This window comes from Peromyscus maniculatus, chromosome 23 (genome assembly GCF_049852395.1).
Source record: "Peromyscus maniculatus bairdii isolate BWxNUB_F1_BW_parent chromosome 23, HU_Pman_BW_mat_3.1, whole genome shotgun sequence".
Lineage (NCBI taxonomy): Eukaryota > Metazoa > Chordata > Mammalia > Rodentia > Cricetidae > Peromyscus > Peromyscus maniculatus.
This window is the reverse complement of record NC_134874.1, coordinates 29,220,803-29,233,690: the sequence shown is the minus strand read 5'-3', so window position 1 is coordinate 29,233,690 and position 12,888 is coordinate 29,220,803. Positions and strand designations below refer to the sequence as shown.

At 58.2% G+C, this 12,888-nt stretch overlaps 1 protein-coding gene across 8 annotated transcripts in view; it reads right to left on the bottom strand.

Annotated features, from left to right (window-relative positions):
• The window catches only part of Gigyf1 (GRB10 interacting GYF protein 1), a 17,249-nt gene extending 6,066 nt beyond the window's left edge, over window positions 1–11,183 (bottom strand). For 4 of the 8 annotated variants that reach the window (XM_076560187.1, XM_076560180.1, XM_076560184.1 and 1 more), the window contains exons 1-12: window positions 3,430–3,565; window positions 3,291–3,354; window positions 3,061–3,168; window positions 2,837–2,966; window positions 2,643–2,738; window positions 2,406–2,517; window positions 2,176–2,284; window positions 1,910–1,950; window positions 1,593–1,772; window positions 1,112–1,365; window positions 917–1,025; window positions 109–246 (exon numbers count right to left, since the gene is read on the bottom strand). In XM_076560187.1, coding sequence (XP_076416302.1) covers window positions 109–246; window positions 917–1,025; window positions 1,112–1,365; window positions 1,593–1,772; window positions 1,910–1,950; window positions 2,176–2,284; window positions 2,406–2,517; window positions 2,643–2,738; window positions 2,837–2,966; window positions 3,061–3,095 — 1,204 coding nt within the window. In that variant the 5' untranslated portion in view covers window positions 3,096–3,168; window positions 3,291–3,354; window positions 3,430–3,565. Of the gene's footprint in view, window positions 1–108; window positions 247–916; window positions 1,026–1,111; window positions 1,366–1,592; window positions 1,773–1,909; window positions 1,951–2,175; window positions 2,285–2,405; window positions 2,518–2,642; window positions 2,739–2,836; window positions 2,967–3,060; window positions 3,169–3,290; window positions 3,355–3,429; window positions 3,573–4,499; window positions 4,782–11,044 lie in introns of those variants that run through there. The other 4 variants (XM_076560186.1, XM_076560181.1, XM_076560182.1 and 1 more) reach the window with 3 other exon arrangements.
• Between the last annotated feature and the right edge of the window lie 1,705 nt (window positions 11,184–12,888).

The following is a 12,888-nucleotide window of genomic DNA, read 5'->3' as shown; positions in this document are numbered from 1 at the left end:
GCAGCCCGCAGCCCCGCAGCCCGCAGCCCCGCAGCCCGCAGCCCCGCAGCCCCGCAGCCCCGCAGCCCGCAGCCGCGCCCTTCCGCACTAGCTCTCGCCGCCATCTACCTTCAGCGGGGGGCGGAAGCTCTTTCTCCACGGCTTCATCACCATCCTCCTGCGTCGTCCAGAGAGGGCCCAAGGCAGGCAGGGAAGATGGGGAGCTAGACTTCTCTGGAGGAGGCAATGGGGTCGCCTCCTTCCCCCCTGGAAGAAACAGGGGACTGCTTGAACTCAAACCCGAAGGGGCCGAGGCTAAGGAGTCGGCTCAGCGCGGAAGTGTTGGCCTACAACCATGAGGACGTGTGTGGAAGTCCCAAGAACCTGTACAAAAGCCACACGTGGGAGTGTCTCCTAATCCCAGTTTTCCTGAGATGGGGGAGGCAGCGATAGGAGAGTCTCCACACGTTGGTGGGCCCAACTGGCCGAATGGGAAAAGAACAGAGAGCCTACCTCAATCAAGGTGAAAGGCAGGGCCCTGTACCCACGGCTATCTACCCTCTGACCTCCACCCAATGGTGGCACGTGCGTTTATACACATCCAGATGCAACCAAAAGAAAACAGCAGGGAGGGCCATGGAGGGAGGTGCACACCCAGCCCCCAGACCTTGGGTCGCGTCGATCCTTTGTAACTTCCGCAACCCAGCATGAAGCATGCCGCCTAACTGAGCTGTCGGCCCGTGCACACTGGCTCCCAGCCCCGCGCTGGGAGTGATCAGTGAGGACCCACAAGTGGTGAGGGCTGTGGGCGCCTGCAGGCTCCCCAGCTTCCAAAGGTCACTCTGCTCACACCCTCACTACTGGCTTGGCACATGCACGCACAGGTGCACCTAGGCTGCAGATTAGAGGACAACTTGGCAAGGTTTTAAGGACTCACCTGCCTCAGGCCCCTCTTCATCTACCCCTTCTGAAGGCTCCTCCTCCTCTTCCTCCAGGCCCTGGAAATCAAGCTCTTGCTCCTCGGGAATAGGTTCCTTGGGGCCCTTCTGTGTGAGAAAGGACAGAGTGGATCCCGTGGGAGAGCAGCTGGAGGATGGCTGCCCCCGACCCCAGCTGGTTCCTGAGAGGGTACCTTAAGAGGCAGGAAGGCCCCAGAGGCATCGAAAGTGCCCATCTCCTCGTCTTCATCATCCAGGCACCACTCAGGGAGCCCGTCCTTGTCATCTTCAAACCCATCAAGCCCCCGGCATCGCCGGAGGTGGGAGCTGCCTCCCCCAACCCGCCCGTCTTCTTCACCACACCCTCCTCGCTCCCCTCGCAAGTCGAAATCAAACTTGCGCCTCCGCTCCCCATGCTCCCGCCAGCCAGCAGAGCGGGGACCACCATCTGGAAGAGAAAGTTGGAGAAGGAAAACAAAACCAAACACAAAAATCAGTGGCCAGCCCAACGACGGCCTGCCCTCCTCAGCTCACCGGGCCTCCCCACCCAGCATGTCCTCCCTGGGACGTTCTCACTGCTCACATGCATGGCCACCGGCTTCCCCCGCACCAGCCCCTCCCTGGAGCCACAGACATCAGGAGGCAGGTCCTGCAGCCCGCCTCGACCCATCTCACCGGGGCTGGTAGAACGCCAGCGGTCACCGTCCCGCCGATCACCGTCCCGCCGGGGTCCTGCCCCGAGTCTCCAGCTCCCGTCCTCCTCCTGCTCCTCCCGCAGTGAGCGCCAGTTCTCGCTGTCGGAGCGTGCGTGCTCCTTCCTCGGGCCAGCCCCTCCCTCCTCAAACCCAGATCGCGCTGGCATGGGGGGGGACACAATGAGCACCCAAGAGCCTCAGGACAACTTCCTCCGGTCTCTCCCCCGTCCTCCACCCGGGAACCCCACCTCAGTTGCCCCCCTACCCGACTGGCCTCCACACTCGACACTCTCCTACCTCCATCCCTCCTCGCAGACTTCTCAAACCGCCTCTCACCTCTGTGGAAGAAAGATGCGGGTCGAAGTCTACACACCACCTCCTCTGCTCTAAGGCGGGCAGAGGGAACGGGGGACCCCCAGAACAACCAGAATGAAAAGGACAGGCAGGAACCAGAGGGCTCTGGCCAGGGCTGGCCTGTGCCTGGTCCCTCTGCCGTCACACCCCCACCAGCCCGGCCCCGGGCCCCCTCCTCTCTCTGCCCGCACCCCTCATTCCCACTCCACCTGTCATCCCAGCTCTGGCTTCGCTGGATCTCCCGGGGATTGCGTCCGAAGGCCCCATCGCCTTCCTCAATGCTTCTTTGGTAAAAGCAGCTGTCCCCACGGCCACGGCCTGAGGGAAGAGGGCTCACATCTGGGTCTGCGACCTTCCAGTGCCCCTCTACACCCTCAGCACCACCCATTCTGACTCTGCCCACCTCCTCCCCTAAAAACCACGGGGAGTCATCCTCTACCTCGGCTCCGTGTGCTGCCCCTGCCACGGGAGGTGGCGGCCAAAGGGGGCCCAGCCCCCTTCCCCATCAGCCTCAGCACAGCCACACTGTTCACTGACAGGGAGAAGTTTCTCTGAGGAGGGAGCCAGGGATGGGAGTGAGGACACATCGCTCAGTCCACCCCCAGCCTCTCAGGCCCAGCTCCCCCTTCCTCCACCCGAGGCCCATCTGCCTCAGCCTGGCTGGGCCCAGCCCCACCTGCTCCTCCTCGGTCAGAGGTTCCAGGGCCAGGGGTTGCAAGGGTTCCTCCTGTAACACTGCGGCGAACTCCTTGTCCTGCAGCTCCTCGGGGACCTGTGACGGGCAGGTCATTACACGCGGCCACCACACACCCAGGGCCGCTGGCCAACGAGGCACACGGGGGAGGGGACGATGCTCCACGCCAACCTCACCTTGTTCTCCTTGACGTAGAGGGCCAGCATCTCCTCTCGCCCATAGCGGTAATCCGCCAGCTTGTATTTGGGCATGGCAGGGGACGGAGGTGGCGAGGTCACACTGCCACCACTGGAAAGGGCCCTCAGCCTACACCGGGCACAGAAGGGAGAAGGGAGAGGGGTCCGCAGGGCCTCCCCACCGCCCCAGCTTCTTCCCAGGAGCCAGCGCTTGAGCAACCCACCACTCAGGCCCAAAGTTGAGGGTCTCCGCTGCCATCGTGGAGTTGAGACGCTTCTCAAAGGTCAGGACGAGCAGAGAAGGGAGGACCAGGCGCGCACCGTCCAAATACCTGCAGGGCCACAGACAGGGCCACCAGTAACCATCTGCAGGTTAGTCATGGGGCCAGGACCTGACTGGGCCCGTCACAGGCCTCCTCTACATGGTCGGTCATTTTGGCACGGAAGAACTCACCTACACCAGACACGAGACCACACACACCATGAGTTAACCAAAGTCAGTCAGGGTAGGGAGGGTCCTAGGGAGTGAGGGAACAAGGAAGCTTGAGCCCTTTCTGCCTCAGAGGGGCGCCCTCTGGTGGCCCAACACTCACCTGACAGTCCTGCCCTGGGAAGCAGGGCAGCAAGGACGGGCTCTCTTCTGGCAGGGCTGAGCTGGACCACAGGCCCCAAGCAGCCAGCTGTCCTCGATGGCCTCAGCAGTGCCAGGGAGAAACTTTCACATCTGGGGAAGATCCTTGGGGAGAAGAAAAGGAAGGGGGTGGTTACACCAGTGAGTCAGATGGCCTCCCAACCCCTGGCCCACATCTGCGGGGTACAGTGAACTCAGGACAGATGTACAGGCGTGGTCAGTGGTTCTCTCACGGGGTGGCTGTGGTCGCCAGCACAGCACGGAACAGTGAGGAGGGAAGGAAGGCAGGGATGGCCTTTCAGGACCGCAAACCAGGTAAGCCAGCCACCAGGACCAGGCATGGCGGGGCCCACGCTTGCGAGCCCAGCACTCTGGAGGCTGAGGCAGGAGGATTGCAGGTTTAAGGTCAGCCCGGGACACACTGAAGGACCATGTTGCCGAACCAGCAAATGGGCTGGGGATTTAGTTCAGCAGGCAGAGTGCTCATTCACCAGAGGCAGCCCTGGGTTCTGACCCCAGCACCACACAGACAAGGTGTGGTAGCACATGCCTGTGATCCCAAAAACTTGGGAGATGGAGTCAGGAGATTCAGCAATTTACGGTCATTCCTGGAGATATACAAGTTCAGGGTCAGCCTGGGCTAAACAAGGCCCTGTCTCAAAAAAATAAAACACAAAGGCACTGGGACCACTTGTGTCCTACAGAGAGAGGAATGGCCCATTTTGGAGAGCATCACAGTAAATCTTGCAACAAGATGACTTCTTTAAAGAAAAAAAAAAACTTGGAGCACCTGTCGGGAAATCAGACTCAAGGGGCTGGATTTAGTCAGAAACCAAACCAAAAAGGAGCAGACGGGCACTGCCAGGGCCAGGTAGGCATGCTTAGAGTAGGGGGTGTGGCCACAGCAGCCCAGGCTCATCTACAGAATGGGAATCAAGCCCTCAACTCCTTCCCTTACAGCAAGAACTGTCCCTCAGAACCAAGTTCAAGGTGGGAATGGTTCTCAGATGGTTGCTGGCAGAAGGTCCTCACCATACAGGAGAGGCAAGTTCAGTCTCTGAGGCTGAGGAGGCAGCAGGAGCAACAGCTGGGGAGGTTCCTCGAGGAGCCTGGGGAGGAGGCCGGGGAGGAGGCTCTCAGGAGGGGTTCATCCAGGAAGGGCCGAGTAGAGGAGGAGGCAGACAGTGTCCAGAGGGTGTGTGCGGCTTTCTATCACTGGCTGGACAGGAGGCTGGACCAGTGTGCCTCTGCAGGCCCCATCCGCTGCTGGATGCCAGGAGTCGAGAGGACGGAGGAAGAGGGTCTCCCCTGTAGCTAAACCGAGACACCATGACAGACAATGGGGTGACGCAGAATCCCAGCACCCTGGGATCTAGGGTGACTTCATGTGGCTGCCTGGAGACAAGAGCCTGGGCTGGCCCAGAGGCCTTGGGCTGCATAGTACTCTGGAGGCCTCCATAACCACAACTTTCTGAACCACCACCCTGAAGGGATCTGGGACTAGGCAGACCCTGAAGATGTGATGCTAAGTGTAACAAGTCAGGCACATAGCTCAGCTCTGGGCTTGGGATGTCGCTAAACTGGCAGAGTGCTTGCCTGGCACACATAGAGCCCTGGGTTTGATCTCAGCATCACATAAACCAGATGTGGTGGTACACACCTGTAATCCTAGCACTCAGGTGCTGGGTGCAGAAGGATCACAAGTTCAAGCTCCCCCATTCCCCGCCGCAAGGAAAACCAAACCAAAACACTACAGGGGCTGGAGATGCCACTGGTCAAGCACTTGCCTAGCACGCACAGGCCCTGTTGGTGACCTGTCGGTGACCTGTCTTCAACCACCAGAACTGGCAAAAAAGGGACTTGGGGCTGGAGAGATGGCTCCGTGGTTGACAGTGCTTGTGGCTCACCTAAAGGACCTGAGTTCAGTTCCCAGCACTGGGGGTGGGGGTGGGGGTGGGCGGGGGATAAAACCTCTGCATAGGATGTTTCTTACAGAGGAGCCAGGTACGTTAGGGGCAGGTCAAACACAAAGACCTGGAGTTGGGACAGAACCACCAGCAAATGCTGAACGGGTCCAGGGTTTCAGCTGGGCCCCGGGAGGAGTGTGGAGGTATTAGTGGTGACAGGTGACGGAGGCACATTGTGAATGTATCAACATCAACCCTGTAGAACTGCACACCTAAAGAATGATTAAAATGTTTAAAGAATCCTTTTGTCTCGACCTTCTGAGTGCTGGAATTAGATGCATTCACTACCATGCCTGGCTTACACCCATCATTTTATTTTTATTTCTTAATTATGTGTGTGTGGGGGAGGGGAATGATGATATGTGCCCTTGAATGCAGGTGTCCGGGGTCTAGAAGGTGTCGGATCCTCGGGAGCTAGAGTTACAGGTGGCTGTGAGGACACCTGCATGGGTGTTGGGAATCACACTCTACAAGGGTTGAATGTGCACTTAACTGCTGGGCCATCTCGCAGCCCCTACACCAACAATCATTTTAAGAAAGGGAGGCTGGTGGCATAGGACATGCTTAGCCCTCGGCATTTCTTTTTAAAAAAGCGTTTTAGGGCTGGAGAGGTGGCTCAGTGGTTAAGAGAATTGGCTGCTCTTCCAGAGGACCGGAGTTCAGTTCCCAGCACCCACATGGCAGCTCACAACTGCCTGTAACTCAAGTTCCAGTGGCTCTGTCACACAGGCATACATACCAATGCACATAAAATAAAAATAAATCATTAAAAAAAATAAAAAAACAAATAAAAAAGCATTTCGTAGGGTAGGGTAGATGGCTCAGTCAGAAAAGTGCTTGCTGTACAGACACAGGACCTGAGTTCAAGCCCCAACACTCACATAAAAGCCAAGCACTCCTGCCTATAACCCTAGCAGTACCCTAGGGAGGTAGAAAGAGGAGGATCTGAGACTCGCTGGCCATCCACTCCAGCCACATTGGTAACTCCAGGGTTAAGCAGATGACTGGAGAGACAGCTCAATGGGTAAAGTGCTTGCTGCACATGCTGAGGACCTGAGTTCAAATCCTAGGACCCATGTAAATAAAGACAGATGTATGGTGTTCCTACAGGGAGATGGGAGGCGGAGACAGGAGGACCCCTGGGAGACCATGGACCAGTCAACCTGAGGAATGATGCCTCCAGCAAGAGACCCTGTCTCCAACAAGGTGGCGGGGCCAACACCCGAGGTTCCCCGACCTCCATGTGTGTACACACTCACACATGCACATACACAAAGATTGAAAAAGCAGTAAGACAGACAGCAAGAGAGAAAGATTCTCAATATCAACGCGGGGTCTTCACGTATTCATTTGCACGTGCTCATACACCAAAGCTTTGGGGGAAAAGTCACGGTGGGGCCAAAGACTTTCCCCATTCCAAACAAACCACCTCCAAAGTGACGCTCCTGAACCTTCTCAGTCACTCCTGGTGGGGCAGGCATTGGTCTTGGCAGTGTGGAGGGACTGTGCACTAGGGGGGGTCAGGGGTATCCTACCCTCACCTCCTGCTCCTCCCACCCTTCATGGAGCTGCCCTGGTTGGAAAGAACAAGGAGAGCTGGGCTGGCAATGCAGCTCAGCCTGGTAAAGGTGCTTGCTGCCAAGCCTGTCGACCAGAGTTTGATCCCTTAGAACCTACGCAGCGGAAAGGGAGAAGCACCTCTTCCAGGTTATCCTCAGACCTCCACATGCATGCTATGGTGGGCAGCCCTGGGCTTCTTGCTCACACTGAAGGGACCAGGAAGCAGCAGGCAGCGCAATGTGTGCTCTCTGAGGGAGAGTCTAGTCCCCGAGGAATATGGACAATGACTGCAGACACTTCAGGCTGTCACAGCTGGGCAGAAGAGTGCTACTGACTTAGAGGAGACCAGGGATGCTGTGGGCCACCTTACAATCAACCCAACCTTACCGGACAACCCAACACAAAGTACACGCAGGCTGGGGATGCAGCTCAGCTGGTAGAATGCTTGCTTGTCTAGCATGCACAAGGCCTTGGGTTCAGTCCCCAGCAGCGCATCCACCAGGCAGATGGAGTGCAGGCCTGTCATTCAGCACGGATCTGGGCAGAGGCACTTGGCCTGAGATGCCACTAATGCAAGACTGAAACTCTCCTCTGCCCAGAGCCCAGGAGGAGACCCTGGAGCATTTCAAGAAACCTGTAGGCTCCCTTGTCACTCTGTTGCAGGGAAGGGCTTCCCTCATCACACTGTCCCATGAGAAAGTCAAAAGTCCTGCCAGGAGGCAAGTCCTGGGGAAAAGAATAGATTGAAAAAAACAACAGCATCCAGCTGGCAGAATGGTTCAGCTGATAAAAGGAGCTTGTGGCCAAGCCTGATGACCTGAATTTGATCCTCAGGACCCACATGGTGGAAGGAGAGAACCATCTCCTCCAAGCTGTCCCCTGACCCCACACACCAGGAGACACACAGTCACACAATTTAAAAATCAGAGGAAAAAAAAAAAACAAGTTTGCCCACCCCAGCTCCTCCAGGAAGTAACCGAGTCCCTTTCTAATAAAGAAAACAGGACATCAGGGTTGGGGAGCACATCTTTTCCCACCTCAACTTCTACTGGCTGCCTAGGTGAAGGGTCTTTTCCTCCCAGGCCACCTCTGCTTATCAAGCCCCCCCCCCCAAGCCTACTTCAGCTCCCCCAGCGTCTGTGGTCACTTGATATCAAGGAGTGACCCCTGCTGGAGCCCCGGCTGGGGCTGGCAGCTGGCGGCTTCCCTGGAGCACCTGGGCTGCTCATCCTGTGTGCAGAACTCCAAACACAAGCTGAACACAGTCAGAGATGATGCTTCCTCACTCGATCACCCCTAAACTTTGTCCCAGTGTAACTAGGTACCATCCTGTACCAGTGTTAACAGAGTCAAACCCCCAATGTCCCAAGCCTGCTGAAGACCACTTTCCCAGGATGGATGGATGGGTGGGTGGATGGAGGCACTGTGTGCATGTATTCTTCCTCCATGTGTAGTGGGAGGAGGAAGGGCTACAGGCCCCCACCAGCCCCAGGGCAGCAGCTACCCCCCCCCCACTCTACTCTGAGCCACAGTGACGAATAACCCCAGCGCTTGGCAATTGTGAACCGACTTCACAGTTTTCAAAGCATTTTCACGCTTTACCTCATTTGATCCCTCCTGCCAGCTCGCCTAGCCAGGGGACTCAGTACATAGAAAATGAAGTTACAGCTTCCCTGACAGGGCACCCCGACACCCTCACCCTCACCCGAGACCGACAGAGATGTGATAGGTGGCGGGGGCCATCTGAATGTTCAGGCCTCCTATGGGAGTGAGTCTGAAGCCGTTTCGAATTCCTTCTTCGACTTTGGGCTGATGATGCTTGGTGAGACAAGGTCTCATGCCGTACCCGAGGCTGGCATCACACTTAAAGCAGCCCTCCTGCTTCCTGAATGTCCCCAAGATTGGCACAGCCTTCCAAGTCAAGAGTTTTCTCAAGACTTTCATGTTTTGCATGTGTGTACGGTGTCTGTGCATGTATACAAATTCACGTGTGGATGCACACACGTGTGCGTGAATGTAGAGGCCTGAGGCTGACGCCTAGTGTCTTCAGTCGCTCTCCACTCGATTGAGGCAGGGTCTCTCGCTGAGGCAGAATTTGCTGTTCTGGTTCGTCTAGCCAGCCCTCTTCCAAGAGGGATTGTCTTCCTGGGATGGCTGGGATGACAGGCGAGCCTCCATGGCCACCTAGCATTTATGTGGCGCTGGAGACCCAACCTCTGGTCCTCACGCTTGCTCAAGCGCTTGAACCACGAGCATCCTTTCCTCAGACTTCTGCGTCACCCTCTCTCACCTAAAGCTGGGCTGTTTTCCTTTTCCTCTCTTTTTATTATTATTGTACGCTGAGGGGGAGGGGCACGCGGGCAGAGGACAACTCTGTGGAGTCTGTTCTCTACTCCCACCCTCAAGTGGGTTCTCCGTCAACAGGCTTGCAAACCAAGCGTCTTGACCAGCTGAGCCATCTCACCACTGGGCTATGTTTTCTATGCCAAATGCCAACAACAGACCACCAGGCTCGGGTTAACCTGGGGTCTCTTACTCACTATCCTGACAAGCCACTAATTTGCAATCACTAGCTGACAAAGTCAGTCAATAAAAGTGAACACACTGTAAAATGTTACCAGGATGCCCATGTGGGACACTCAAGGCCCCCCGAGCCCACCTAAGCCAACAGAGAGAAAGAATAAGCCAACTTGCACAAACCCTCCCTCAGAGTCGAGATACTGATGTACCAACCACCACCTATGAAATCCAAGTTGAGCTGGGATGGAGGGTGGCTGGCCTGCAAGGGGTAGTTGCATGGATAGCTGGATGGGTAGTTGCCAGAACAAACCAGACACTGGTCCCGGATGGGTTGAGGGCTTGATAAAGAGTGGCGTGCCAGCTTGGAGGGGCAACGGCTGTTGGGAAGGGGCTTTTCCGGAGGGGCAGCACTTTGAGAAGGGAGAAGGACCGGGGTGGGTGGAGGAAAGATCAGGCCATCAAGTATTTCTTGAGCATCTCCCTGGCCCAGCACTGCAAGCTGCCTGGGAGCTGTAGTAACTACTGGGTCTAAGAGGGGACACAGAAGGGTCTTTCAACTCGAAAAAACAAAATTTAAGAGAAAGAATTCTAGGCAAACCGTGAGGGGCAGTGACCTGCAGCTGTCCCATCTAGCGAGGACATACGGACCGGCAAGAGCCTGGTCTAGTGTCAGGGAAGCCCAGCAGCCCCAGCTCAGACAGACAGGTGTCTCACGCGCCCGGACAACCGAGGAGGGAAGCGGGACCTCGATGACCAAGCAGTTAGGTGACCGCTTAAAACGCAAGAAACCGGGGTGACGATCCGAGGGACGAGACGCTCGGGCAGAATAGATCGTCCATGCTGCCCAAAGTGCCAGAACGCTTGGACCAGCAGCCAGCCCCGCCAGGCCCCGGTTCGGCTACCAGAACCGTGCTTGGCACGGAGAAGGGGGGGGGAGAGGGGCCACCGCCAAAAGGGGAGGTCGGGGACGCGCGCACACACAGCACACCAGCCCAGAGGCCCGGCGCCGGGCGGGACATGTCGGGGAGCCCGGAGGGGGGGACCCCAGAGACGCGACCGTTACTTAAGGACCGAGCACGGGGAGGTGCGGGAAAGCGCGGGCCGGGGAGGACGGCGTGCCCTTCAGGGAGGGGCGCCAGGTGCGCGGGGCGCGCGCGGGGACGGCCACTCGTCCCCTCTCGCTGCCCGTCCTCCCGCCCGGGGCACCGAGGGGCAGCAGGGGCCGCCGTCTCCTCCTCCTCCCTCCTCCTCCTCCCCCATCACCGGAGCCCAGGAGCCCCGAGCCCAGGCCGCGGGGGCCGCTCCGGAGAGAGGGAGGGTCGGGTGGGAGGGAGGGAGGGAGGGAGGAGGGCTGGCAGCGCCGGGCAAGCGACCTGGACGAGGAGGAGGAGGAGGAGGAGGGGGAGGAGGGGGCCGCGCGCCGCGGCTCCGGCGGCTCCGGCGGCGGCGGCGGCTTCTGCCCGCAAAGGCTCCCGGGCGGCCGCCGCTGGCGTCGGGGGCGGGCCTGCTCCGGGGCTCGCCAGAGCTTACCGGGGGCACGAGGTTCCCGGTCCTCCCCGGGGCGTTGGTGACCCGGGCGCGGCGGCGGCGGCGGCGGCGGTGACGGGCGGGTGGCGCGCGGCGGGGCCGGGACGGCGGCGGCGGCGGCGGCGGCGGCAGGGGGGGGACCGGAGGGGGGGGCGCTGGCGCTCCCGCGGCGGCCGCTCCTCTCTGTTTGTGTTTGTAGCAAGATGGCTGCCCGCCTCGTACCACGTGACACGGACGCGGGGCCGCCCCCTCCAACGCCACCGCGGCCGCCGCCGCCGCCGCCGCCGCCGCCGCGGCTCCCGCGGGCCGCCGGGCTCTCGGACTCCGGACCCGCCGGGGTCTCCCACCCGACCCCGACCCACCCCCCCGTCGTGCACCCCGCCACCTAATGCAAGGGGCTCCCCCACCCCACCCCGTGCACGTTGACCCGGGAGCGTGTGTCGTCCCCCCCCCCCCGCACTCGTCACGTGACGGGGTGCCTGTGCAACCTGAGGCTTGGTGAAGTGGGGGTGGTGGTGGGGTGTCCCCACTTCCCCCGCCCTCTCCTGGCCGTGCCCCGCCTCCTCCAGGGAGCCCGCCTGGGTGAGAAGGGAGACAGTCAAATCCAGAATGGTCCTCCCCACCCACCCACCCCCCGGGACTCCGGGACTCCGCCGTGGGGGTTCGGGGTAACGCGAATGCGCCGTGATTTAGAAGCGGTCTGATCTGCCCCAGGCTGTCTTTCGGGTGGAGGGATTTTCTGTTTAGGCTGGGAAGTGGAAGCAGGAGGATGAGTTAGTGGTGCAAAGCCAGCCTGGGCTACAGAGTAGATGCACATGCCGAGAGAGGTACATCCTGCACTCCAGCACTTAGGAGCAGTTTCCAGACCGGCCTCGTCTCCAAGCATAAAGTTGAAGGTGGTACAGGTTATAATCCCAGCACTTGGGAGGTAGAGACAGAAGGGTCAGGAGTTCAAGGCTAGCCTTGGCTACGAATTATTGCGTCTGAGAGTGTTTTTTAAAAATCTAAAGATTCAGAAATGCCTTTTCCTTGAGACTGATGAACTCAGGGTGTTTGGGGTGTGTCTCCATGGTTTTCTTTGGAAGAGTATTTCCTCCCTTCCTCGCTCCCTTCCGTCTTTTTTCCTTCTTGTCTTCTGTTGTGTTTCTGTTTGTTTTGAGACACAGTCTCACTATGTAGCCTTGGCTGGACTGGTGCTTGCTATGTAGACCAGGCTGGCCTTGAACTCAGAGAACCACCTGCCTCTGCCTCCCAGTGACTTGGTTTTTTGAAACTGAGTCTCACACACCGGGTGGCCCTTCCACCAGCCTGGAAATCATGGTAGTCTCCTTGCCTCTGCCTCCCAGGTGCTCGGCTTTACAGGCATGCACCTCCATGCCCAACACTGTTTTGAACATTGTTTCTGGAAAGTGCCATTAGCTGCTGTGCCAAGGAGGGCTCTCCAGTGTGGCAGTTGGGAGTAAGTTCCTGCAGTCCCAGTAGCTAGGAAGTAGGTGGAGACAGGAGGATCAGAAGTTCAAGGCCTGCCCAGGCAACCTGAGCCCTTGTCTATAAAAATAAACAGAAAGAGCCCCAAATACACAAAAGGTTCATGATTTTGCCCCAAGCCAAAAGCGGGAAAGATGGAATCAACATAGGTATCCTTTTTCTTCTTTTTAAAGAGAAATCTTTAAAATGTAATTCTGTGAATGTGTTTGTCTGTGTAAGGTGTGTGCACATAAGTGCAGGTGCCTAAGGAAGCCCAAAGAGGGCACCCAACCCCCTGGAGCTGGAGTTACAGCGGCTGTGAGCTGTCTATCTGACAAGGGTACTGGGAACTGAACTTGGGTCCTCTGCAAGCCATCCTC